Here is a 26,157-nt window from a genome sequence, read left to right as displayed (position 1 = left end):
TTGGTTCGGCCACTTTCGTTTGTGGTATCCGTCCCAGCCTGCTCCCGGCGAAGCACGGAGACACACGGGATTAGGAGCAGCAGATGCTCCGGTCCTCGGAGCGCAGGACGTCCCCGGTCACACCGACGTGTCTACCTGTGCCTGTGGAAGCTCCCGTTATCAGCAGCGAGGGAGGCGCATTACAGGGAGGCTCAGCACGCTGCATCAGCGGGACTCTTTATTCTAAAGCAGCAGGTTTAATGGGGCCTGTCAGTCTTAGTTAGTCAGGCAGTCTGGTGGAGCCGGCCCGATGTGATTGGGTGGAGGTGGTGGTCACTCTGGCTGCTGGTGTCATGGTTCCAGTCGGAGATGGGCCCGAGCTCTTGTTCTGCGGCGCAAACAGCGCAGTGATACGCAGTGATGCGGATCTCTTGCTGTAAATCCACCTGCAGCCACCGTAAGGGCTGCTGTTCCTAATAATGTGCCTTTAATGCTTCCGCAGGGCTCTGCGTGTATGGCCGGCTCCCGGTGCCGTGGAACTGCGGCATCCATCAAACGTGGGGGATGACGGAAGGAACCGAGCCTCCTCTCTCACCCACACGCTGAGGAGGCGTTCATGGGCAGCGGGAATTCCAAACACTGCGTGACTTGAAAGAGTTGAAACTTTGTCAGGCAGGAGCTGGTGGGGCAGCATGGGGGGCTGATGAACAGATGAGACGTTTGGCTCAGTAACGGAAGAAGGACATAAACTGAGCAGTAACCTACAGCACATACTGGGGCGACCACAGCAGCGCCGTGGTTAAACAATACTGTTGGCTCATTGGTCTCTGTGACACTATGATGGTGGGAGGCACCATCACCTCGTACCCGAGGACTGCGGTGGTCTGAGAATCAGGGTTCCAGAGCATCTGGAGAACTGTCAGCACTATGGACTACCACTCCGAGTGCTGCTTCTGTGACCCTGAGGAGGGTCACGGCAGCCTCGATGAGCCAGCTCTGCATAGCATCCACGCACCCAACCGGATCCGGCCCTCCTCGTACCGAGCCTTGAGGAGTGCTGTGTCCAGCCTGGCCCGCATCGATGACTTCTTCTGTGAGAAGATCGGTTCAGGCTTCTTCTCGGAGGTCTTCAAGGTATGTGACCTCACCTGAGTCAACTGCAGCGTCAGAGTAGTCCTCTGCTGGTGTGCCCCATAATCCCCCCCGTGAAGAAGCCATGTTTCCTTCATCTTCCCACACATTCAGATAGACCGACAGTGGCTGGGGTCTGACACTTTATAGCAGGTGTGGGGAACTCCTCCAGGGCCGGTGTCCTGCAGCTTTTAGATGTGTTCTTGACCCAACACAGATGATCCACATGACCTCCTCAACATGTCTTAAAGTTCTCCAGAGGCCTGATGATGAACTAATCATGTGATTCAGGTGATATCTACAACCTGCAGGACGCCGGCCCTCCCTGCTCTGCTTTATAGCCTTTACAGATGAGTTTCCTCTGCTGAGAAAATCAGTTTGTCCTGCTTTTGTTTTTGCTAGATTTCTGCTAGCTTTAGATGTTGGAGGTGAAAGGTGTGCGGGACAGTTTATTGTCAACTAATGCAGACTGACAGGAGTTTGGAAAGTAGGATGGCATTTATTGTATTAATAGATGTTTCTGAAGTAGAATTTTCCTGCACGTGAATTTTTGATTCTCTGAGCACACGTTTTAATAAGACTTTGCAAAAAGACCACATTTGGAGAGTTGAGGGTTTAGCAGTGACACGATTCGTTTTGTCACTCACAGACTTTATTCACAGTAGAACACAGAAAAGAAATACAACTTTTAAACTAAGAAAACGGACCATTTAAGGAAAATATTAGCCCGTTTGTAATTTGATGGCAGCTGTACAGCTCAAACTCTTGGGACAGGGCTGTGATTCCCCCTGTGCAGCATCCCCCTCTATTCTCCGAGAGAAGGTTCAAGTCTGGGACCAGACTAGTACCTGGATGTTTGGGAGAGGACTATGGGCCCGCTGTCTAATAGAGGATTGTAGCTGCTCAATAGTCCTGGGTCGTCTTTATTGTATTTTTCTGTTTTCCATTGCTCGGTGACAGCTGGAGAGCCGACAGGTCAGTGCACCATCTTGACTCTTGTACTACGAAGCTGTGCTGTTGCCATAGATACAGCCAGTTGCTCCCCCGGATCATTTTTAGCCTTTTAGTTTAGTTTTAGGTGATTTTCAGTCACGTACTCTAAGTTATATTTGTTTATTAGACATCAGACAGTTAAAATGTTCTTCCTGCTGTGAGTTTGCAGTTGTTATTAATAATGCTTTGTTGTCAGCTAATAAGCTATTGATTTATTACTTATGCCATGATCCACAACCTGAAAAGAATATGTGACGGCACATAAAGCCACCCTTGGTGACAGTCATGTGTCCCTGCACTGTAGTGTTTGTGAGACTAAATGAAATATGAACTGGTGCAGGTTAACCCTCTGTACCCGGTTAGTATTCCCACAGAGCGTCCAGAACTTTGAAGGAAACACTTGAACGTATCGAATAAACCACTGAAAAGTGTTAATTTATATTTTCCATGAGGGTACGGTGGGATTTTAGATGGGCGGGGTGTAGGAGAAGTGTTCACCCCAACCGGTCGCAGCAGATGGCCCCGCCCCTCCCTGAGCCTGGTTCTGTTGGAGGTTTCTTCCTGTTAAAAGGGAGTTTTTCCTTCCCACTGTCGCCAAAGTGCTGCTCAAAGGGGGTCATATGATTGTTGGGTTTTCTCTGTATGTGTTATTGTAGGGTCGACCTTACAGTATAAAGCGCCTTGAGGCGACTGTTGTTGTGATTTGGCGCTGTGTAAATAAAACTGAATTGTATATGAGCTGAATAATAAAGTTAGTCAGTCATCAGCACAAGACCATAATAAAGAGAATGACCGTGTAGTTTGGAGCTGGCTGAACAACACATGGCTGGATGGCATGAGCTTCATCACACTCCTCCTCCACTGCTCCCTCGTCACCTCATTCTCTTCCTCCTGACCTGAGCCCTTACCTCCTTAACTGACGTCAGAGCTGTAATGAAGGAAACTGTGCATAAACATGCAGAATGATTTAGTCATGATATATTTGCAGTTATTGCCAGCAGACTAGATGTGCAACCCTTCTCTATAGAGAAAATAAAGTAGTCTCTAAAAACCTGACAGCTAGCCACCTGTGATGTGATGCTAGGACCACAGATGCAGCCCACTGTGTCTTTAAAAAGCCACACTTCCTTGTGATAAAGGGTCTGATTACACTGGCACATCCAGTGTTGGTCAAGTTACTTGAAAAAGTAATCAGTAACTAATTACTGATTACTTCCCCAAAAAAGTAATCCCTTACTTTACTGGTTACTTGAAAAAAGTAATCAGATTATCTCTGATTATCTCAGATGATGTACCCATCTCTGGGTACATCATCTGAGAGTTTACTTGCTGATGACGTCAGAGCGACGATGCTGCACCTCAAAGCTTCAGTAAGACCAGCGGTTTAGGATATCCTCGTCACCCCTTGGTTATCGTTGCAGCAGACGCTCTCTGACCTGTTTCACTGCCTCACAGACATGGATGCTTCACACTGGGCTTGTTGACAGCGGAGCTAAACAGCCTTCTGACAGGATACAAACTACAGCCAGTGTGTTTTGATTTGTCGGGGAAACATGGAAACTATTTGATGCACATATATCTGTTTTTAATCCTAATTTATGATTAAGTGTCTCTAGTCTGTGGTATACGCTTGTCGGCCAGTGGCAGTTGTTATTAGTCAACAGTGGGATACAGAAGGTTAAACAGAGCATATGTGTGTGGGCGGAGTCACAGGCCCATTTTGGCAGTTTGGTTTTGATTGATCAAAGTGTTCCTGAGAGGATTTCATTTCCTGTTGAGGAGTTTTTCCAACTTGTCCAACTCTGAGTTATTAGTGGCACCAGCTGTGCTCGAGGCACAAGCTTGGACCTGTTTTACGGCTCCAGTACCCACTCGGACCAGATTTACATCAACTGGTGGCAGTTGATCTGTGGCTATGGGAAGGGCTACCCCAATAAATTCACTGGTGACTGCAGGACACTTACCCCAGGTTTTGCCAGCGCTATCACGATATCACTGTACTTCACTCACGATACTATATTATGGCAATTTCACCTTTTTTTTAGTACAAATGATGTCGTCAAAGTTGAACTTTGACAGTATCTGTTTGATGCAACATGACAAAGTTGTGGTGTTGTCAAGTGCTGTCACTGAAACCTGGCGTCAATGTTGCCATAAGAAGGAGTCGGTCTGATATCAGTCTAACTCAAAGTTAGCAATTACATGGAACCTGTTTCAGATAGTACGAGCACCGACTGCCATCAGAGACTCTCTGACTTTTAAAAAGGGAGTTCTTCCTCCCCACAGTCATCGCAGGAGATCATCTGATTTCAGTGCTGTATGAGGGAACCATTATGAACCATTATAAACTGGTGATATACAAATGAGATTGTATTGAACTGAGGAGACAAAGGAAAACCAAACATGTGCAAAGCTTTTAAGACTTGTTTTCTTCTTCCTTTCCAGGAATAGAAAACATTATCGCAGCTATTCAGCAAACCACTCACAGCAGGTCTTCACTCCAGTGTGTTTATGTTTGTGTTAATGTTCAGAACAGCACAGATGAGTGATTCCTCACTGACGATCGCTCCTCTCTTTTTAATAAACGGGCAAAGTTTTCGTTTAAAGCCTTCATTCAGCGTAGCAGTGGACACTTAAATTAGCATGTTTCTTCATTTGGCATCATCAATTGGAAATATCTCATTAACTACTTGAGTTTTCAAATACAGGAAACAGCTGTTCCTGTGTCAGTCAGTCAGTGTTAGAGCTTTTATTTCTTTTTGACTGTACAGAAGTCAGACTGACATCTTAGCAAACTTCTCCATAGCTCCTTTTCAACAAAGACACAGTTTAACAATTTCCCAAAAGAAAAAATATTATTCGGAAATACACGAGTTAGCTTGTAAAACATTGATTTGTATCTACCTTTTACATTTCTGATTTTAGCCTCATATAGAAACAGAAACTTTCCTGTGGTCAGATTTAGTGAATGGTATGTGTGCAATTTAAAACTCCATGGGGCGGAGCAACAGATGCCTCCAGCCCTGGATGTTGTCTCATCCATGGATTGAGGTTTGCATCAGCTGCTGACAGCTCTCAGTGACGCTCAGCATAGAGGCTGACACGACTGCCTCGGTTAGTGCCTGGTGATGTAGCTCCCTTAAACCTTGCATAGCAGTTACACTGCAGTAAGTAAGCAAGTGCAAGGTCTGTCCCTGGTTTACCAAACATCAAGTAATATTTGATGCTGGACCTACAGCAGGCAAGCTGAAGGCTGCCAGCATCCTTTTTTATCTTTCCAAAGACTGTTTCAGTTCTTATCCAAACAGCTGATGTGAAGTTCCAGATATTTACCCCCAGTGAGGTTGTCACCTTGTCCTAATGGTAGCCTGTGAAAGCGCCAAATCACAACAACAGTTGCCCCAGGGCCTTCACGCTGTAAGGTAGAGGTCCTTAAATGACTGAGAGAACCCCAACGGCCTCCTACGAGCGAGCACAGCGAACCTGTGACCTTAATGACCTCATGTGACCACTCGCTCTTTTTTTGTCTCGTGTAGACTTTTATTTTATGCTCAGCAGGAAAGAAGAAGCCGCTGTTGTCGTCTGTTGTGTAGTTGAAGATAATCACTCGGATGCTCCTGGGCCTTGGTCCCTCTCAGCAGTTCTTATACTCCACCAACTCCATCCACTCTTGCATCCAGAGCAATGTGCATGTTGGCAAGAGTGTGAAATAGAGCAGCATGTGTTGCAGCCACGGTGGAGCCGTGCAGCAGTGTCAGTACCAACAGTCACACAACTCTTCTGCTTCAGGTTTAGTTATCGCTGTACATTAGTGGTCTCTTATCATTACCATAGCACAACAGTAATGCTAATGTGGGAGCTAGGCAGCAAATGCTACCAGTCCCATCCATCTGCATTAATGGACGGTGTTCATTTAACAGGCTAATGCATCTGTGAGTCGTTGCAGTTTGAAGAAACAGTAGCAGCATAAAAAACAGCTCTACCTAAAAAAGTGTTTATTATTATTTATACCTTTAAAGTTATGTTGCTCCCATTTTCAGAATTGTCACTGTTGGTATTGTTTGTATTACACGTGTTGCCGTACAGCTGCGTCACCCTGTTGGTGGGTTACCCTGCTGCTACTCTGATTTAGCCATACGTAGTCGTATACTCATGTGTGAGCTACAACCAGCTTCCAACATCAACTATTTCCCCATATTCTTGTTATCACATTATGTATGGGTATAAGACATCTGCCTTACATGCAAAGGAGCACTGGTTAGAGGTTGAGAGGAGACACAAGCCCAGCCGAGGGTGGTCACAAGCTGCTGTAGTCCTAGCCTGGGTAAATGGGACGGTTCATTAAATGTGGTACAAAGACTTCTGTGGTCAACTTTCACACGTGTGGTTTGATACCAGGATTATTCAAAAAGTCTCAGATGTGGTTGGGTTTCCAGAGCTCATCAAACAGCTGACATTTCTACATGTAACCTGGCTAAAGACAGAATAGTTACGAGCATGTGTGTCATTATTGTAAACAGCTGCACCTGTAGTGTGAAGTTTCCTGCTGCACTGCATCACTTCCCCCAAAGTAGAGCAGCTCAATCGCATTAAGCAAAGCTGCTGTGTGACTACAGTGTAGAGCTTTGTGTCTGCTGCTCGCATGCCTGCAAACTTGGTGCTGTTACACAAAAAGCCGAGTGTAAAACCTTCTTTCTTTATTTCCGTCCTTCTTTTTTTAATACTTCTTTTTGTAAGAAATAACAAATATGCAGAAGATGGATGGAAGCACATTTAGGGGCATCAACAACCTTCCCCTTTTGCACCACAGTTCACTTTTCTTCCAGGTAACCGTGTGTGTACATGAGTGATCGCCTCCTGAGCGGAGGCTCAAGAAGATGTGAAGGCATGCAAAGCAGCACGCCTTATTATTTGCTCAGGGAGAGGTTTATACAAAGTGGAGATTTTTCTTCTTATAAGCCAAAGATTTACCCCCCAGAGCCAAAGAAAGAGCAAAAGCTTTTATTGTCAGTGTGAAAGTGCAGACGTGAGTGTGGAAACGTCACCAGTTTAATTGTCTCACACTTAAATGAATGAATGCTTTCCCACACTTAAACTTGGATATTTTGCAGCTTGTTCTTGTTTGCTCACCAGAAAACTCAGTTTGCGCATGGTTTCATTCTCTAAAAAGGAAAAAGTTCAAGATTTTTATTTGCCATTTGTGCACATTTTAATTCTTGTGCAGAGCTCTCTAGGACAAGTCACATTTTAACCCTCTCAGGGCAGGCGTTGCAGATTTGCAACAGTTAAAAACGAACAACCTGATCACCCCACATACATAAATTATGAGTTTCTTTTACTCAGAAGTACCACTGCAGGACTTGGTTGTGCATTAGCAACAAAAAGTTTAATTTGAGCCTGAGAGGGTTAAGAGGTAAAAGCAAAGCAATGGCTGCTGTGCAGGTCTTCTTAGGTTTGGACATGGGGACCAGCGGGGACAGACTGGATGGACCGTAGGGTCAAATGCATCGTGTCCACTTCTTTTATTCCATTTTGAAATGAGACTGTGTGTTTAAGTTTCACAAATGCATGTTTGTTAAAGTAATTAATAATTTTACCACATGCTGGGAGCACTTCTTCCATGTTTATTGTTTTGTTTGTTTTGTAGCTAAAGACAACATATTTAAGATTGCATATTCAGCAACGTGGCTGAGCTCTAATAATCAAATAATGGTAGCAAGCATTAGGGCTGGGCCATATTATACCGTTCACGGTAATACCGGTATAATGTTAGGCAACGATAGGAAAATGAAATATCGCGATAGAATATGAGTAAAACGCGCATGCGCAGTGCCTTTGTTTTCATACGCACATGGCCGATTGTTGAGTGAAACAGATGAACCAGAATTGGTTTGTAAAAATGGTGCAACTTCAGTGATGTGGAACTGGTTTGGTGTTTGTCCGTCAGATACATGACAAAGCACATTTTTTTGCAGAACATGCAAGCGGCCGTCGTTATTGTCGGACTAAGATGCTCTTAAATCTGGGAGTAATCTGGGTCCTAAACTCCGTATGCTTCAGGTCAAACAACACTGCAGCATCACTGAGAGTTAAAAACTGTCTAAATTCTTTCATCTTTAATAAAACGATCAGCATTGCTGCTTTACCAGGTGTAACTATGAAGTTTAACTTCCAGGCATCCATGAAAACAAAATTTATTACATTTAACGGAGTTAGAAGTTAGCAGGAAGCTAGCGGAAGTTAGCTCGCTAGTTTCGCTAGTTACCTAAGCATGATATAGCACTGAGAGATTTCTGAAAAAAATCAAACGTACAGCTCTGCTATCACTTCCAACATAAATGAAGACAGGAAACTAAACAGCAGTGACGTTTGTAGGGTTACTGAAGTTGGGCTAGCTGGTATATAATGATGTGCTACGTGATCGCTAGCGACACAGCTATGTTAGCATAACATAAACAGTGAAGCTGGAGGACGAACACTAACACTTTTCCACTTATAAAAGTTAACGTGAAGGTTCTTCATGGTTAGAGACAAATGCAATCGCATGGCAGGATGCTGTAAACGGACCAAACTTCAGTCAGGAGAACAACTGAGATAATCCATCCACAATACGAGGTTAGTCATTAATATACTGCAACAACATGGGAATAGAGCAGCTGCCAGAGAATTCAACATTAATGAATCAATGGTACAGAAGTGGAGGAAGCAAGAAGAATGAGTTTAATAAAGTTTGATTTATCTGACTGCTTTGTTTCGCTTAATGTGCCTTATAATCCCGTGCACCTTATGGTCCGAAAAATACGTACTGCACACTGCAGTTTAATGTTGCAAAGCACCTCTTTTTAACTTCAGTGGATATTATACATGGTTATGCTCAGGATATGTCAGCCCATTTCTACTGGAAATGCCTTTTGGTTAAACTTTCAGCAAGGAATTTGCATTTGCACTGTTACATTTTTATAAAGCTTTAATGTACATAAAAACCAGCTTCTTGTTTAAGTGAAAATAAATGGAAGGTTGTCTTTTTGCGCTAGTAATGTTGTGGAGTTGTATTTTGTCTCGCATCAATTATATCGTCAGTTATATCGTTATCGCAAATTTTCAAATATATATCGTGATAAATATTTTTGGCCATATCGCCCTGCTCTACTCAGGAGCCACGACTGAGAACAGGAAGGCTGCACAGAGAGTCATTAACACCGCCTAAAAAGTCATTGGCTGCCCTCTGCCCCCCCTGGAGGCCATCACCAGGTCCTCCTGTCTCAGGTAAACCAGGGCCATCACAGGTGTCCCCTACACCCCGCCCACCACCTGTTTGACCCGCTGCCCCCTGGTTTGCTTTAGGTCAATCAGGTCCCACACCTCCAGACTCCCGGGCCATTCAGACTGTTAACAAGCACTGGTTGTGTGTATGTGTGCGTGCGTGCACACACATGCGCTCTGCTCAGTAGCAGCCCAGTGGATTTGTGCAGATCAGGAGGAGTGATGGGAAATCCAGAAAGCCTATTAGCTGTACTATTAATATACGCACACAAACACAAACGCATGCAAGTGCTTGGAGGTGTAGACACTGTATCAACTTTGCAAGCACCAGTCAGTGACCCTGGTGACCACATGACCTACTGTAGCTGCAGCTCAAACTGTACGTATCAAAATAAGGCGAGGGAGACCGAGTTTATGGCCTCGTGAGGCTATCGTGCTAAAATGTGCAGCTGTGACGAGTCACTTGGACCAAACATTTCTCCCATTGAAACATTCAGATGAACAGAATCAGCGTTCTCGGGGTCCAACGTTACAGGATTGTGTTACATGCTGGTCTTAAATTTCACAACTTGAGGTTTTGTGGCAGACTTTGTTGAAGCAGAGGTGGAGAGACGTTCACACTGTTAGTCTGTGAACAATCATTCTCTGCCTTTGGCTTTCTCTTTCTCTGTACCAGGTGCAGCACAGGATCACAGGGCAGGTCATGGCACTGAAAATGAACACGCTGGCTAGCAACAAAGCTAACATGCTACGAGAAGTGCAGCTTATGAACAGGCTGTGCCATCCCAACATTCTTAGGTAGGTGTAAATGTGCTGATTAAAAATTCACTGTTCGATTTTGATTACAGTGAGATTCAAAGAACATTTTGCCCCTTAAATAAATAAAATCATCCTTTAAAAAATGCTTTTTGTATTTACTCTGCTGATCTTTGTCTAATATTAACATCTGTTCGATAATCTGAAATATGTAAGTGTGACATATACCAAAAAGATACAAATGAGCAAGGGGGCAAATAGCTTTTAAAAGCACTGTGTATATGTTGTACATTAATGTTTGTTCTATATTTATTGCATGAATAAGACCTTTGCCAGAGTTAACTTCAGCACATTTTAACAGGTTCACTCAAAAGAAAAAATCAAAAACAGTTTTTTTTTACACTTTAGTTTTGTAGACTTTAAAATGGAAATCTCATTTCCCCTCATAAAAGTCCGATCAAAAACAAATCATATTGAAGCTTAAAATGTGTAATAATAACAATTTACAAAGTCTAAAGTTTTGAAGTTGTGACACAAATGTTCTGTCGTTCCTCTGAGGGACACAAGGGGGTGCCACATCAACACATTCCAAGCTGTCCATCGATGGATGGGCGCCATGGTTACTGACACGTAGAAGTGATTAAATCGTGTTTCTTGACTTCCTGTCAGGTTTCTCGGGGTTTGTGTGCATGAAGGTCAGCTGCACGCTTTGACTGAGGTAAGACTTTTGTTTTGTCCTCTTCGTGCTGACAACATTTCCAGGTTTCCACAGCTACACCTTATTCTCATGTCTCTCCTCCTATGTTCATTTAGAAGTTGTGCAAAGACGACATTCAAACATTCAAAAGCAAGAAATGCTAAGTCCCATTTAGAGAGGCCCATCAGGGTCCCCGGAGGACCAGGGGATTAAACCAGCCCACGTTTAGCAGCTCTGTATGTGTTTGGGCAGCTTTCCTGCTTCATATATTTTCCTTAATGCAGTGAATGCTTGCACTGGGTAGCAGGTCTGAGGGTGGGACACATGTTTTAAACTGTGTGCTGGGAAGAATCCCCTGACTGGTTTACAGTGGGAGACATGGCACTCGAGTTGGTCAGACCACAGGACAGCTTCCCTCTTGAGATAAATGAGCTCGCAGCATTTCTGGATCTTGCTTGTGTCTGGCTCACCCTATCGTCTCTTTCTGTGCAGTACATAAACGGGGGTAACCTGGAGCAGCTGTTGGACAGTGACCTGTATCTGTCGTGGGGAGTCAGGATGGCTCTGTCTCTGGACATCGCCCGAGGGCTGCAGTACCTGCACAGTAAGGGCATATTCCACAGGGACCTCACATCCAAGGTACGGCACACGAGTCGCGTACCTGCACTGATGAAAGCGACGACAAAAATGAAACTTTTTAAATTGTGCTTCTGTCTCTCTCATTGTTCTTTATAGTTGTTAGAATGAGACTGTTTTTACCAGCTGTTGTTTGCATATATTCATTTCTCATGTGCTGTGCCAGTGTGCCTGCACATGCGATGTGACAATAAAAGTGATTTGATTTGATTTGATTTTGATTTGATTTCTCGACTGTTTATCTGTTGCAGAATTGTCTGGTTCGCTGTGAAAATGCCACGTTCACTGCTGTGGTGGGAGACTTTGGCCTGGCAGAGAAGATCCCTGATTACAGGTGCAGGACGAATCTTTTCTCTCCTGAGCTTCTATAAATTTGATCAAAGCAGCTGTTTTGTCTGTGTTAGAGAGCGTGGTCTGTTTGTGCACAGGTACCAGAATGTGTCCCAGACATTAAAAGGAAAGTGGAAACATCGTAACCTTCTATTAAAAAGTCAAATCCAGCGATTCTCCACTCCAGCTCTGATCGTTCCCACGTTAAAATAAACGGGACTTAATATTCAAACGTTATATTCCTTTTTTTCATGTATGATCTACAAAGTGATCATTGGCAGGATTTTTTTAAGTGTGATTAGATCGATCATGAAGAGCATTCACATTAGGTTCCTAATGACAGACCGGTCCCCTCCGCTCTCTTTACAGTGAAGGTTCAGAGAAGCAGCCTCTGGCCATTGTGGGCTCTCCGTACTGGATGGCCCCTGAGGTTCTGAGAGGAGAACTTTACAACGAGAAGGTGAGCGTCTTTGGTTCTGTAAAACTGGAGTACAGTATTAGAGTGTAATCTTTTTGTGACCCTCCTTCCTTTATTTAAGTATAAGCAATGAACTCTTTACTCGGTACGAGCCAGTGGCTAATATTAGCTGATGTTAACAGACTGTCTGGATTCCTCGTGTTTGTCTTACCCTCTGTTTTCTCTTCTTTTTTTATTTGAACTTGTTATTTTGAATATGTTGGTATTTGTGTTGTCATTGTGCGTTTGTAGAAACGCAGGATACTGAGTGACCAGTATCCTTTCACACAGTCACATATGATGGGTTGGGGCTAGCTTACAACTGTGCTAACTGTGTGCTGTAACTAGCAGCTGCTACAACAATGTGTAACTATAGGAACATTTCTCAGTATAAGCAGCCAAGCAAAGCCACATAATGTTGTGGCAAATCCACTGATCCAAGAAAAATGGACCAGACATCAGTTATAGAAGCGATAGTCTTTATATAAGACTTCGAAAAAGGGTGTACAACACAAAATCTGACCAACATCAGAGCAACATATCATGATGGGTCCCGCAAACCTTTTAGTTAAATATGAATAACTTCCATCTCTACAACAAAGGATCCTGGGAAATGAAGTCTCGAATGAAAATAAGTATTAAATGCTCTTTTTTGGCAGAAAATGAAATCTATAATTAACAGCTCTCACTAAATATGTGGCTGGCAAGAAATCATTTACCACATAACCAAAATGCTGTTATCAAAACAATAAATCGCAACAAAGTTACAACAAGTAATAGATTCAGAATTCAGTTCTGACTCCCCCTGAAACCATAAAAGCATGTGTGAAGTGTTTCCACAGTCTGTGGCTGAGCGTTCCTCCAACAGATGACCAAAAATGAAGGTTATTCCTTTCTCTTAGTTTGAAATGTTCCTTCTTAATCTCACTCTGAGTTCAACACCGTTCACCAATTGCATGTGGAGTTGAGCTGACAGGGACCCCAGTCAGAGTCAGACGCTGATAGGAAACGCATCGTTGCTGTTTCCTCTTTCAGCCACGTCGAGTTTGCAGTTAAGATTAAATTTATTGCAGACATTATTGTAAACATACAAACATACAAAGCAGCTAAAAGATCCCTTTGTATGTTTGTCTTACCCCCCCACCCACCCAGTCACGGCAGATTGCCACCAGAGCGTTGTTCTGTTGTAGGTTTCTTCCTGTTAAAAAGGAGGGTTTTTCCCCACTGTTGCCAAAGCACTGTGGGGTCATAGAGGTCATATCATTGTAGGGTCTCTACCTTATAATATAAAGCACCCTGAGGCAGTTGTTGTTCTGATTTGACGCTGTATAAATAACATTTATACAGCCCTTTGCCGTCGTGCCATCTTAGCTCTCCATGTCAGAATCAATGCACACATCATAGCACGTCATCAAAGACCTGATCAGTTCGTTTACGTCCGGATCACAGATATCGATCCAAACGTGAGACTGGGGAAACCTTAATAAGGGCTACACTGAATGGATACTTCTACTTAACATTAACTGTACCAAAGCAGCCTAACAACTTTCCCAGACAAACCTACTGTAAAATGAAATCTACCACAGTGTAACTGGCAATCATAAGGTCATGTTTGTGTAATTGCATTTAAAGTTACCAACCATTAGACTCTGCCCCCAAATTCTCCAGGTTGTTTGTTTTTGGTCTTGGCAGACTTCATAGAGCTCATTTAAGTGAGTTGGTTTCCTGCCAAAGTCCCGCTTTTAAGCTTAGTCCACACGTTTCCAATAAGGTTGATTTCAGGGCTTTGGGAATGCTGTTCCAGAAGCTTAGTCTCCTGTTTTATCAATTCCAAAAGCAGCTTTGGTGAAGTTGAATAATTTGTTATTAGCAGGTTGTTTACAGTACAACTGGCAGCAAACTAGCTCCAGGGCACGATGCTGCCACCTCGACCTGCATGAGTGGAAACATCACCTGTTTCACATGGAACTGATCAAAGACATCATGTTCATCTGATGATGTTAAGAGTTAGTTTCATCCGTCTGGTTTTGAATTTTACTTCTGTATGAAATCTAGTTGGAGCCCTAACGCAGCCAGAACTAACGGGACCTCCTCTCTCTTAGGTGGATGTGTTTGCTTATGGCATCATCCTGTGTGAGATCATTGGCCGGATTGAAGCCGATCCTGATTTTTTACCGAGGACAGAGGTAGGAAATAAATCTGTCCCCACAGTCACGCACATTCATACAGCACTTTGCTCTGGACCTTATCTAACATTCACACTGTGAGGGATGCAATCGAGGAACTGGAGGTTCAGCGTCCTGTGATATGCAGGCTGAACACCAACCTGCCAATTAGTAGTCGGCCCACCTGAGCTAGAGATACACAGGGTTAGCTCACGTATACCCAAAACCAGTCATACGGCGTGGGACATGTCAGACCTAATCCAGGCTAAAGCTTTGACCTGAAGCATTTTGAAACTGTGCTAGCTCTCCCAGCCGTGTGTTTGTCTCTAGGACTTTGGTTTGGATGTGGATGCATTCGAGAACATGGCCGGGGACTGCCCACCAGCATTCTTTAATCTCGCCGTGACCTGCTGTAACGTAAGTATACGCACAGTGTGTCACAACCCAAACACGACCGGGAGCTACTGAAGCTTTGTCTGCATCCTAAACCGTGGCTCTGTTCGTCTGTGTCGTTTCAGATGAATGCAGAGAGTCGACCCTCGTTCTCTGACATCGTCTTCACGTTGGAGGCCCTGGAGAGAGAGCAGCAGGGAGAGACGCCTGTTGCACTTGGTAAAAAGACCCTTTTTATCTACGTATTTTTAAAGTTCTACTGTTCTGAATGTTTCACTCTCTCTGGGTCTTAGAGCAGGTTAAAGCCCGACCCCCTGATGTGTCCCTGCGATGCTTTGAAGCATGTTCAGACATCACGGCCACAGCTAACCGGGTTTCGTGTTTCATCTTGCTGCATTGTTGTTCTCATGTTTTAATCAACAAAGATGTATAATACAGAACTACACATGCTGTCACCGCTTGAGCCCAGCTGCCATGCTGCTGCTGAAAACTGCACTGCATTGGAACGAGGCTGCTGATGATGTTAGGGATGCTAACATGTTCTAGCAAAAACTCGAAAAGTAAAAATCCAAAGTAAAACTGTAGTTTTTGTGAAAACTGAGCTTCTACTTAGTTTTATTTACTACAGCTGGATTCTGAACAAGGAGACAAAACCTCACCTGCTGCCTTTGATTGACCGTAAAGCTTTAACATGCTATCGTTAGTCTTAAAGGATGTTTAAGGATGTTTGTAGCACATAAATAAGTCACAGCTATATATGTTGAGTTGCTGTCTGAAACATACATGAAACTATGAAATTATAGCTCATATCTTTTTCACATCGAGGAAAGACCTTACAGAATAATAAATATGTTTGTAGCTCGGTCCTCAAACCTTTATGCTGGTCTGAATACTTTGAGACACGGATTAAAACAAACAGACCTCAGGGTGTTCTGACCAATGAAGCTGATGGATCAGCTTTGCAGGATGGAGCCTTGTCAGGTCTTTACACTGCAGACTGTTTTTCAGACTCATGTATTTTTCATTTGCATGTACTTTATGTACTTTTTGCCTCACTTTTGGGGCCGGCTCATTGGCCACCACTGGAGCTGCAGCACTGTAGAAGAGGCAGGTAAAGAGCAGTTACAGTGAGGTATTATTTTCCGTTTTATCTATCTCCTGTCAAAAATTTAAAAAGAACCCAACGATGTGACGTTACCCTGTGAGTGACAGGAGGGATAATGATACCAGTGCAATAATAATGAGCTCCAGCAGAACGAGGCTGAGGACAGAGCAGCCGTTGGCTGCAGCTGGTAGGAGGTGAGGGCAAAGAGAAGACAGAGGAGCATAGCGAGACCTTGTCACGGGGTGATGCCGCCTTGCCGCCAGTGAAAAAAGAATGTTCTTACACGTTATGTTGTCTTTGTATTTTCTGTGGTTCGTGACCTGTCGTGCTCTCTGACTCTTGTTCCATCTTCCACCTTGTTTCCCTTGGTTAGAGCCTGTGGCAGCAGACGTCAGCCCGTACCGATGCCGAAGCTCTCCCTATCACCCTGCGGACCACACTCAGCTATGGCAAGGCTTGGCCAGGAGCCAGTCAGACACGATACCCCCAGGAAGCCTGCCTTCTCCTTTACTCGGGACCCCAGCAAGGGTCAACCCGTTCTCTCTCAGACAGGACTTAAACGGAGGACGGTGCAAACTGTTGGACACTCCCAGCAAGTCCGTCATCTCGCTGACCTTTACCCTACCTGCACTTCCTGACATGTGCACCTCCCCCCACCTTCTTAAAAAAGCGTCAGGGATGAGAGTGCCTCCAAGAAGGTGCCAGTCTCTGCCCTGCACCCCAGAGCTCAGCCGGACTGTGGCTCTGCCCAGACACACAGCGGGGGAGGAAGAAAAAAAGGATGAGGATGCTCGAGAGGCGGCCATGAAGCTCAGGACGTGGGAGGATACGAAGGATGACACAATGAAGGGGACGAAGGTTTCAGAGAGAATACAAGGAAGGCTGCAGGTTGACCATGCAGACATGAGACATGAGCCAAGTGTGAGGAGAGAGTCTTTTGGAAAGGAAATACAGGTGGCAGAGGATCCTGGTTTTCCTGTAGAATTGGAAATGGTGTCTCTGGAGCGATTGGAAGAGGAAGATGACGAAGAAGAGGAGGAGAGCATAAGTTTTACAGAAGCCATGGACTGCACCAAATCTCCTGAGGCAACAGACAGGATCGTGAACGCTACACCTGAAAGACCACTGCTCACCTCTACCTCCTGCAACTCCATACGGACCAAGGGCTGGCGGCTTCCCTTCTCAACGTCTGCCTTGCCTCCTCTGCCACGACTCAACAACAACAACGGCTCAGGCCTGGTAATCAGTCAGCAAGTGCAGTGGGGTCGAGGAGGCCGCTCAAGTGACTACAGTGGAGCCCTGTCCTCAGACACAAGGGGGCCCTCTGAGCAGGACGAGGCAATTTCCTGTCCAGGCTGCTGCCTGGTAGGCCTGAGTTTCCCTTCGGTGTGCCTCCGTGGTTCAGCTGCCATACCTGCCCCCCGCAGAAGGGCTTCGTTACCACGGCAGCGGCCCTACCGGAACCTCAACGGTACCATAACTGGTGGCAGCGCTTCGTCGTCAGCAGTCACAACCAAAACATTACTGTGTCACAACACAAATGGATTAGTGGGGGCGGGGCCCTCTGTGTCGTGTGAGCCCGGCCGCTCCCTGCCAGAAGCCCAGTCGTAAGAATCCTCGAAGGTGCTTGTTTTGAACTCGTGGACAAAGGCATAAACAATAAATATAGTGGGTACTCAATGCTTAATACTGACTCTAGCAGCTGTGCAGTCACTGTAGCCTGTGCTAACATACTGCTGATTAGAGCGCCATCTATTGGGCTGGAGGATTAAACATAACTCTGTCACAGTGAGAAGCATGGTGGCATAAAGGAAGAGGTGGCCAGGGTTCAGCTGCTTACTTTATTACTTCCAACATTGTATGCTGAGCAGATCTATACATCTAACCAGTCAGGGTTAACGTTACTGCCTCTGGGATGGTGCTCGTTCAGACAGAGCAGCTAGTCTGGCTTACACTGAACTCCCATCTCCACTGAAGCAAACACGCTCTATGTGGAACTGGTTTCCAGACATGTGACAAAGAGGGGCAGGCCTGACTGAATCCACTTGCCAACTGGGCAGTCATTAGCCAACGAGCTTATCCTCCTTTTTGAAACGTGGCATAATCATCTTACAAAATCGTTTCCATTTTTTATTCAGTATGACGTCAAATCGAGTGACTGAACTCGGCAGCAAAGTGCCTCCAGAGGACTGGAAATCTTTTTTGCAACCACAGCTATCATCATCGGCTCCCTTGAGATGAATGCAGGTTTACAGGCACTTCCACATTAGCTTCATTTTTCCTAACAGGAAGCTACATCCATATTTTATACTGTGTCCTCAGTGATGAGTGACGAGAGCTAAATGGCTAAATTATTTAAATTATTTATTTACATCTCTGTATAGACAATTTCTAGATGTTTTAGTTTTCACAAAGATTGTGTCAATAATACATTTGAATTGGGAAAAATCAGAGTTTTCTAATAAAATAAGTGTAAATTAGCTAACTGTGTTTATGAGTAGTAATTAATCAGTAAATGATTTATAACTTGGCATACTCCCTTGATGACACATGTATCCTAACATTAATTAGAAACTTGAAATTTTCATGTGCAAGCAGCTGATGTCACACCTTGTAGGACTGTAACGTCTCCAATGCAGAAAGTTAGATGTTGGTTATCCATCCATCCTCTTATTCTTTGTCAGGGTCGCTGGAGCCTATCACAGCTGTCTTAGGGCAAAGGGCAGGGTACACCCTGGACAGGTCACCAGTCTGTCAGAGGACAAACACATAGAGACAGACAACCATTCACATTCACACCTATGGGCAATTTAGAGTTACTAGTTAACCTAACCCCACTAACTGCATGTGTTTGAACTATGGGAGGAAGGAGCCTCTACCTAAGGAGAACCCACATAGGAAGAGCCCGGCCTGATGGTGGAATTGAACTCAGGACCTTCTTGCTGAAAGGCAATAGTGCTGCCAATTTTGATAATAATATTATTAAAATTACCACCTTCTTCTTTTTTTTAATCCGGACCTCCATTTTCTGCAGAAGTCCATAAGATGAGATGCTTATACTCCCAAGTGCCTTGCTTGTTTTCCCTTTCTAGTGCCAACACTAGCTAAGGGTAGCTTTGAAGAAACAGCTCCTTTTTGCTGCTCCCTTATTAACCAGGGGTCGCCACAGCAGATGGCTCTGTGTTTCTGATTTGGCAGAATTTTATACCCTTTATGAGGCAGAGATAGACTGTACTCTTGGTCTCATACCAACAACCATTCACGTGTTAGGCAAATGTGTAAACCACTACATATAGAGCTGCTGGTGCTAGCTTAGAAGTCAAATCCAGGAATCTCAACAAACATCAAGGTCTTCACAAACTTCACATAAAGACAAAAAAAACATTTATGTAACTTCACATAATATTTTGCTAGTGACAATAGCAAATCAGCCAAGGCTAAACAACTAGCTTTTATACTTAGTAACAAGAAATTTGGCAGGCACGCTAACGTGAGCTAACATTAGCTAGAGGAATGTTAGTTCTCTCTCACAAATGTAAACTCTGAAACTACTGTCAGTATTCTACTGCCAGGGCATTCAGTTTATAGTAGGAACATTTGTTTTTTCTGTCTTTCCTCTGGTTAATTTTTTAATCAGTACTAGCATTCCTGCTAACATGTGCAAATTGCAAGCTAGCCCATGTAACAAAATGCTAGTTTGATTTGGATAAGGATGAGTGATGCATTCAAACTCCTAGGGCTGATGGTAACTTAGCTGAACTTAACTTAAAATTACTTTATCAGCTTTAGTAACTAAAGCATTTGTTACAGCTGGTTAGTTTGTCAAATTGCTTTACCAAGGAATGTGATTCATAATCCCAACCTCACTATAAGCTATGTAGCCCATTCCTAGCATTGGTTGCCCCAAATGTAGTTTTCATGATGCTGATACTCAGGTATAGAATATATACTAGCCTCTATTAGCTAGTGTGATGCTGGAGGATTATTTGTATATCCAGACCTACATCCCTAGCACTGTGCACCACTGGAGTATGGTCAGCTGCAACCATTATCGTTCACTGTAGGGCAAAAATTCATGTCTGCATTTCTTCAAACTAACTTGGACAGCACTAATCCCTGCAAAAGAGTGTTGGTAGGGATTGGTTTTCTGCAATTTATACACACCGATCTTTAATTTATATTGTATATAAAAGATGGATGAAGCAACTGTGATGTCAACCATTGGTTTGTGGATTCTTCATTTTAAAGCCTTTAGCTATAGTGCTTTGGCTGGTGCCATGTTGATTCTTTGGAGCCAGACGTTAGCATATTTAGACCTGAGACTTTTGTAATAAGATATCAGCTAAAATGCATAGATGCGGTGCATTGATACACATACTTGCTAATTAAGAGGCTTTAATGTTATTAGAATTCCAGTCACTAAAGCTGGAGGATGAACTTCTGATACAGTCTGTACCGCATGATCATTTTATTAGCACGCTCACGGCTGAGAGGTCCAGTTTTAGTGACTCAGCTGGGGGAAGTAAGGTCGAACAGACAGATACCAGCTACAGCCGGTTGTGTCAGCACATAGTGAAAGCGACCTTACCTCTAACATTAAGCCTTAATAAAACTGGAGTTATTCGGAAATTCACTTGCAATACAGCTATGAAGGTAGGAACGATCCATAGAGACCAAAATATTTGCTTTTATGAATAGTTTCCAAACCATTGTCAAAAACCATTTGATGTGTGGTTGGTAGATTTTGAGTGTGGTGACAAGCAGATGGTATAAAGAATGAAATGTCCACATGCTGTGAGTCAGACGACTGTAAGAGATTTAGACGACGTATATTAGTACAGAAAAGACTTAAACCAGGATGCTCTTCTAAACTGTGTTGTAGTTTTTGGTGTGGTAGGGAGGAGCTGTATTTGTACACCTCATTTTGCTGACATGTAAAGAGGAAGATGAACGTGCGTCGCAGCTCTGATGCAGCATCCCTGATGGAAACAGTACAGCGCTGCTACAGAGTGCCCACAAACTGGAAGATGTGATGAGCCTTACTGCTCCCAGCAGTCTGGGCGCAGGAAGATAACCACATGCTTTTGACTTTGTGTGACTGTAGCTGACGGGGAGTATTTATAAAGTTAATAAAGATGACCTGCTTCCTATGTTTTGTTTTGTTTTTTACAGAAGTACACATTTGTGTGTGTGTGTGTGTGTTTGAGATGGAGACTGGTATTTGTTGAAGGAAGAAGCTCTTCATTTAGATTCTTTATTTTTGCACTTGAGCGTGGAGCACTTTGCAGTAAGACACCAGGCTTCTGTTAGATGGGGCTTTATTTAAATCTGTGCTACAGCTGATTTTTTTATGTTTATCTGCGTGTGCATGTATTTCTGGCTCAACAAACTACCCAGCTCAGATATCCTCCAGTGTATGTTACTTATCTACATGTTCATTTTGATTACACTGTTGTAACTGGAAAACATGAAACCGGTATGCATATTTATTATACAAATCATTTCACACACTGTGTGTGTATGTGCTTTGGAGCGAAAGGTAGAGTGATCTTTTATCCCTTAATTTCTTACCTTATTTCCAAGTTCTGTTCCTGCTGTACAGGTAGAACCCTGTGTGCAATCATCTGGTAATAAACAAATATAATTGTGGATTCTTTGAGTGCTGCTTTTTAACCTTTGCTGTGGGGAGATGACATAGTGGAGGAGGGGATGACTCTTGGAGGTCTTTAAGGGAAAAACAAAGTCTTAAGGTGTTTTGGAGCCTATACAAATATTATATGTTGATATAAGAGATAAGATAGAACTTTATTAATCCCTCGGGTGGGTTCCTCTGGGAAATTCGATTTCCAAAAAAGCACAGCAACGACCGAAGTTACAGAGTTACAGAATATTATATATATCACACCCCACCAAAAAAACACAACACACACACACACACACACACATATATAAATACAGAGACAATATAAATAAAATATACGAAGGGGATAAATAGAATAAATAGGAATAAAAAATAAAAATACAAGTGAATTGCACATTTCAAGTATTGAGTCTATTGCACTGTTGACTATTTACATATTGCAAAGTATTGCACAGTGAGGTGAAGAGGCACTACAGCTTAGTTGTTCCCCCCTCCTTTGTCCTCCTGTTTCCCTCCCTCTCCCCTCCAGAGAGGAGTTAAACAGTCTGATGGCGTGTGGGACAAAGGAGTTTTTAAGTCTGTTAGTTCTTGTCTTGGGGAGAAGCAACCTGTCACTGAACAGACTCTTCTGGTTGTTAATGGCCGTGTGCAGAGGATGCCTGGCATTGTCCATAATGTCCATCAGTTTCTTTAATGTCCTTTTCTCTGCCACTGTCACCAGAGTGTCCAGCTTCATGCCGATATGATCTGCTGGAGGCATGGGAGGTTTTGCAACCAGCAACATTCACTCTGGTTGTTTTTAGGTAATAAACCAAAAACCGGAAGAGTTCAAATTTCTTGGAAAGCCTTTTTTTTGGTCTCATAGGCTACGTTCCCACTGCAGGCGAAAGCGCATCAAATCCGACTTTTCTGACCCCATGCGACCCATATCCGGTCATGGTCTGACAGCGTGAACGGCACAAATCCGATATTTTCAAATCCGATCTGGGTCACTTTCGTATGTGGTGCTGAATCCGATACATATCTGATGTTTTAGAAAGCTGCTGTTTGATGGTCACGTCGCATTAAATCCGTCTTTTACATCACTGACACAAGACAGACGCCAATTATCAGCACCCGAGCAGACAAAATAATCGGATTTGATCAAAAAATCGGAATTGAGCATTAAGACCTGCAGTGTGAACGTAGCCTAAGTGCCTCATACTCACATTTTCATTTTCCTGTATCTCAGTTCATATAAAGAAATTAGTTAAATCACCCAGTATAATTAACTAATAAATATATTTACTTTTCAGTAATCATTCACATAATCCTTTGTTTTGGTCTTTGAAGTCTGTGGAGCTGGCCTGTGCTGCTGATCTTGATAGCCGCACCTCCTGGTAGGGTCTCCCAAGGCCAGTGATGGACCAGACAAGGAAACACCAGCGAACAGTTTCACTTGTTAAAATTATTAGTAGTTGATGCGGGAAGAAGATTGTTGGAGAAATGAAACAACTGGGAAGAGCAGCCTGTTCAAATAAAAGCAGGAATGTCACAGATTTAAAGACCGAGGCTCACTTATATCTAATGACATGCAGTCATTGTCCCACACTGCCACCTAGTGTTCACAGTGCATATTTTAAAATTAATTCCAAGGAAATGTTTACTGTACGTCTCGTTAAAAACCTAGTTATGAATCACTTTGATGTGTTCACGTGCTGACCTGAACTTAAAATAAAGATATGCTGACAAGACTAAACCCTTGTTACACTAATCATTGTTGCCCATTTAAAGGTTCTGTTTAAGTGCTACGCCCGGAGTCTGAGTAAACTTTGGAACCCGAAACTTACAAATTCATATTTCATTTTTTGTTTGTTTGTTTATTTAGTGCTGTTGTTGTAAGGTGCTGTGTATGTTTACGTTTTCCACAGGACATAAGCTACTTTCTGCTGATTTCATAATAAAGTATCGAGGAGCTGCCTTTTGTTTTCTGCTTGGTAGTTGATGGAATCTGATATCCAGCAGTATATGTTTTGTGTACGGTATACATTACATTGTGGTGTCATATAAATGTGACGATCTGTGAAAGTGTTAGGATAAAATGATAACGATGATAATTAATAAATAATCATGATCAAAGGGAGAGAATAAGTTTCTAGTTGTGGTTACAGTGTGTTATTTGTTAATTGTTCTCCCTCCTGTATCAGTCCTGTTTTATGTTTCCCAGTCTAGTTATTTCCTATTTTATTTTGATAGTCATATTTCCTTTGTATTCTTGCTGTATGCTTCCTCTCTCTTTACCTTGCTTGTGTTCAGGTGTGTTTTGCACTTGTACCTGGGCCTAAGGAGCTATGAGTAATACATTTTTAGTTTTTACTTTCAGTTAATTCAACAGTAAATAAAACTTTATGTTTTTCTCTGGTTCCTGGTTCTTGTTTTATTACCTTAGTTCCCTTTTGTGTCCAGTCTGTCTCTAGTCTCGTCTCTGTGTTTTGTCATCTTTCTCCCTGGTCATGTCCACATGTCTGTCTGCTCTCCCTGTGTTTTCATGTTGAGGTGTGTTTTGCACAGTGCTGTGGTGTCGTATCTGGGCCTAATGACCCCATTTTGACAGCCCATGAGACACATATTCTTAGTTTTTACTTTCAGTTTATTCTAAAGTAAATCGTAGATTAAATGTGTCTTCCTTTATAGTTCCTGGTTCTTGTATTTTTTTAAGAGTATCATTGGGTATGAACTGTTTAGCAGCCTTGTTGAAAAACACATTTCTTCACCTCTGCAACCAAGCTCATGGATCACCACCAATGCCGCAGCAGCCAGTACAATACTGTCTTCCAGCCTATAATGGAAAGGAAGCATGGTTCAACAGCCTGTTGGACTGGATCTGCCACTGCCGGGTGCTCTGTAAAGATAGTAAAGATAAGTTATTACCTCGCACTCTTCCACTGTTTGTGCAAGCCATCTCAGATGTCTCAGCTAGCAAATAGTGAAAATTAGTTTTGAGTTTCAGTGTTGGTCAAAGTAAAGAGACTTTCAGAGGGTTTTCAGCAGGGAATCCCTGAGATGGCTCCATCCGGCGCCGCCTCACAAACTGAGCTGGAGCAGTTTGAATCTGTAGGAGTTGCCCCAGAGACTCTGCCCACACCACAACCTGAGCAGCCAGAGACGGACTGCTCTAAGCAACCGGAGCCAGCTAACTGCTCTGGAATGTCTCGATGCACGCTCAATCATCCAGGGCAGGAAATCCCAAAAGGTTGATTCTGTTCATCTGGATGTTTTCAGTGGGACAAATGTTTCGTCATCATCCAAGTGACGTCTTCAGTCTCAGCTGACTGCAGGTTTCAATCTTATAAGCAGTACATTTGCATAATGACCTCCCAGCCCACTGAAGGAACAATGGGCTGGGAGGTCAGTTCCTTGATCATTAATATGCAAATTGTCATGACCATTGATCAGCAACCACTGATCAAAGACCAGTGATCAATGTCCATGAGTACCATTCACAGAGAGTTGGTCAGGCTCGAGGGCGAGTGTCTAGTGGCTGAGCCTTAGCCCATGAGCCCCGGCTGGGCTCAGCCCAAAGCAACTATGTGGGCCCACCACCCACCCACTTCTTCCATTTCTTATCGCTATAGATGACATTCAGTCATATTTAAGCCCCAAGACATTTCTAAGCTACAGATCTTGCATAAGTGCTTAGACTCTATTAGAAGTTGGATAGCAGACACACTCTAAAAACTATTGTTTAAGCTCAACAAAAAAACATAATGGTTGCAATCTTATGGTCAGATCCAGGGGTGTACCGGCCACTGATGATGGCAGTTTTCATCACCTGCCTTTCAAGGTTGGCCTTAAATTCTTCTCTGTCCTTGTAAAGCAAATTTTAAAAATAGGTTAGTGAATTATAGATTAGACTTTTATACTTACTGAATCTTAATGAATTCAGATGATCAATGGAACACACACACACACACACACACACACACCACACACACACACACACAACAACACACACACACACACACACACACACACACACACACACACACACACACACACACACACACACACACACACACACAACACACACACACACACACACACACCCACACAGACAACACAGACACACACACACAGACACAACACAGACACACACACACCACACAGACACACACACACAGACACACACACACACACACACACACACACACACACAGACACAACACACACACACACACACACACACACACACACACACACACACACACACACAGACCACGACACACACACACGACACACAGACACACAGACACACACACACAACACACACACACACACACACACAGACACACAACACACACACAGACACACAGACACACACACACACACACGACACACACACAGCACACACGACACACACACACAAACACACACACACACACACACACATCACAGACACACACACACACACACACACACACACACACAGACACAGTCACAACACACACAGACCCACACAGACACACACAGACACACGACACACACACAGACCACACACACACACACACACAGACACACACACACACACACACACAGACACACACACACACACACACACACACAGACACACAC

The 26,157-nt window shown here is 43.6% G+C and overlaps 1 protein-coding gene across 2 annotated transcripts; it reads left to right on the top strand.

The window, feature by feature from the left end:
* LOC102313652 (dual specificity testis-specific protein kinase 1) lies at positions 1–21,554 on the top strand. 2 transcript variants are annotated; one of them, XM_005949659.3, is made up of 10 exons: positions 1–1,113; positions 10,043–10,164; positions 10,792–10,840; positions 11,312–11,458; positions 11,707–11,789; positions 12,155–12,245; positions 14,345–14,428; positions 14,738–14,824; positions 14,926–15,019; positions 16,279–21,554. In XM_005949659.3, the coding sequence occupies exons 1-10, from the start codon at positions 907–909 to the stop codon at positions 17,514–17,516; spliced, it is 2,202 nt and encodes a 733-aa protein (XP_005949721.1). In that variant the 5' UTR covers positions 1–906; the 3' UTR covers positions 17,517–21,554. The 2 variants fall into 2 exon arrangements, with proteins under 2 accessions (XP_005949721.1, XP_014185553.1); XM_014330067.2 differs by lacking the exon at positions 1–1,113 and adding an exon at positions 9,227–9,369.
* Positions 21,555–26,157: the final 4,603 nt, after the last annotated feature.

The sequence above is a fragment of the Haplochromis burtoni genome, unplaced genomic scaffold, assembly GCF_018398535.1.
Source record: "Haplochromis burtoni strain Fernald_Lab_line unplaced genomic scaffold, NCSU_Asbu1 Contig_682, whole genome shotgun sequence".
In the NCBI taxonomy this organism is placed as follows: Eukaryota; Metazoa; Chordata; class Actinopteri; order Cichliformes; family Cichlidae; genus Haplochromis; species Haplochromis burtoni.
Note: the sequence above shows the minus strand (reverse complement) of the source record. Positions and strands in the feature narration are given on the sequence as shown.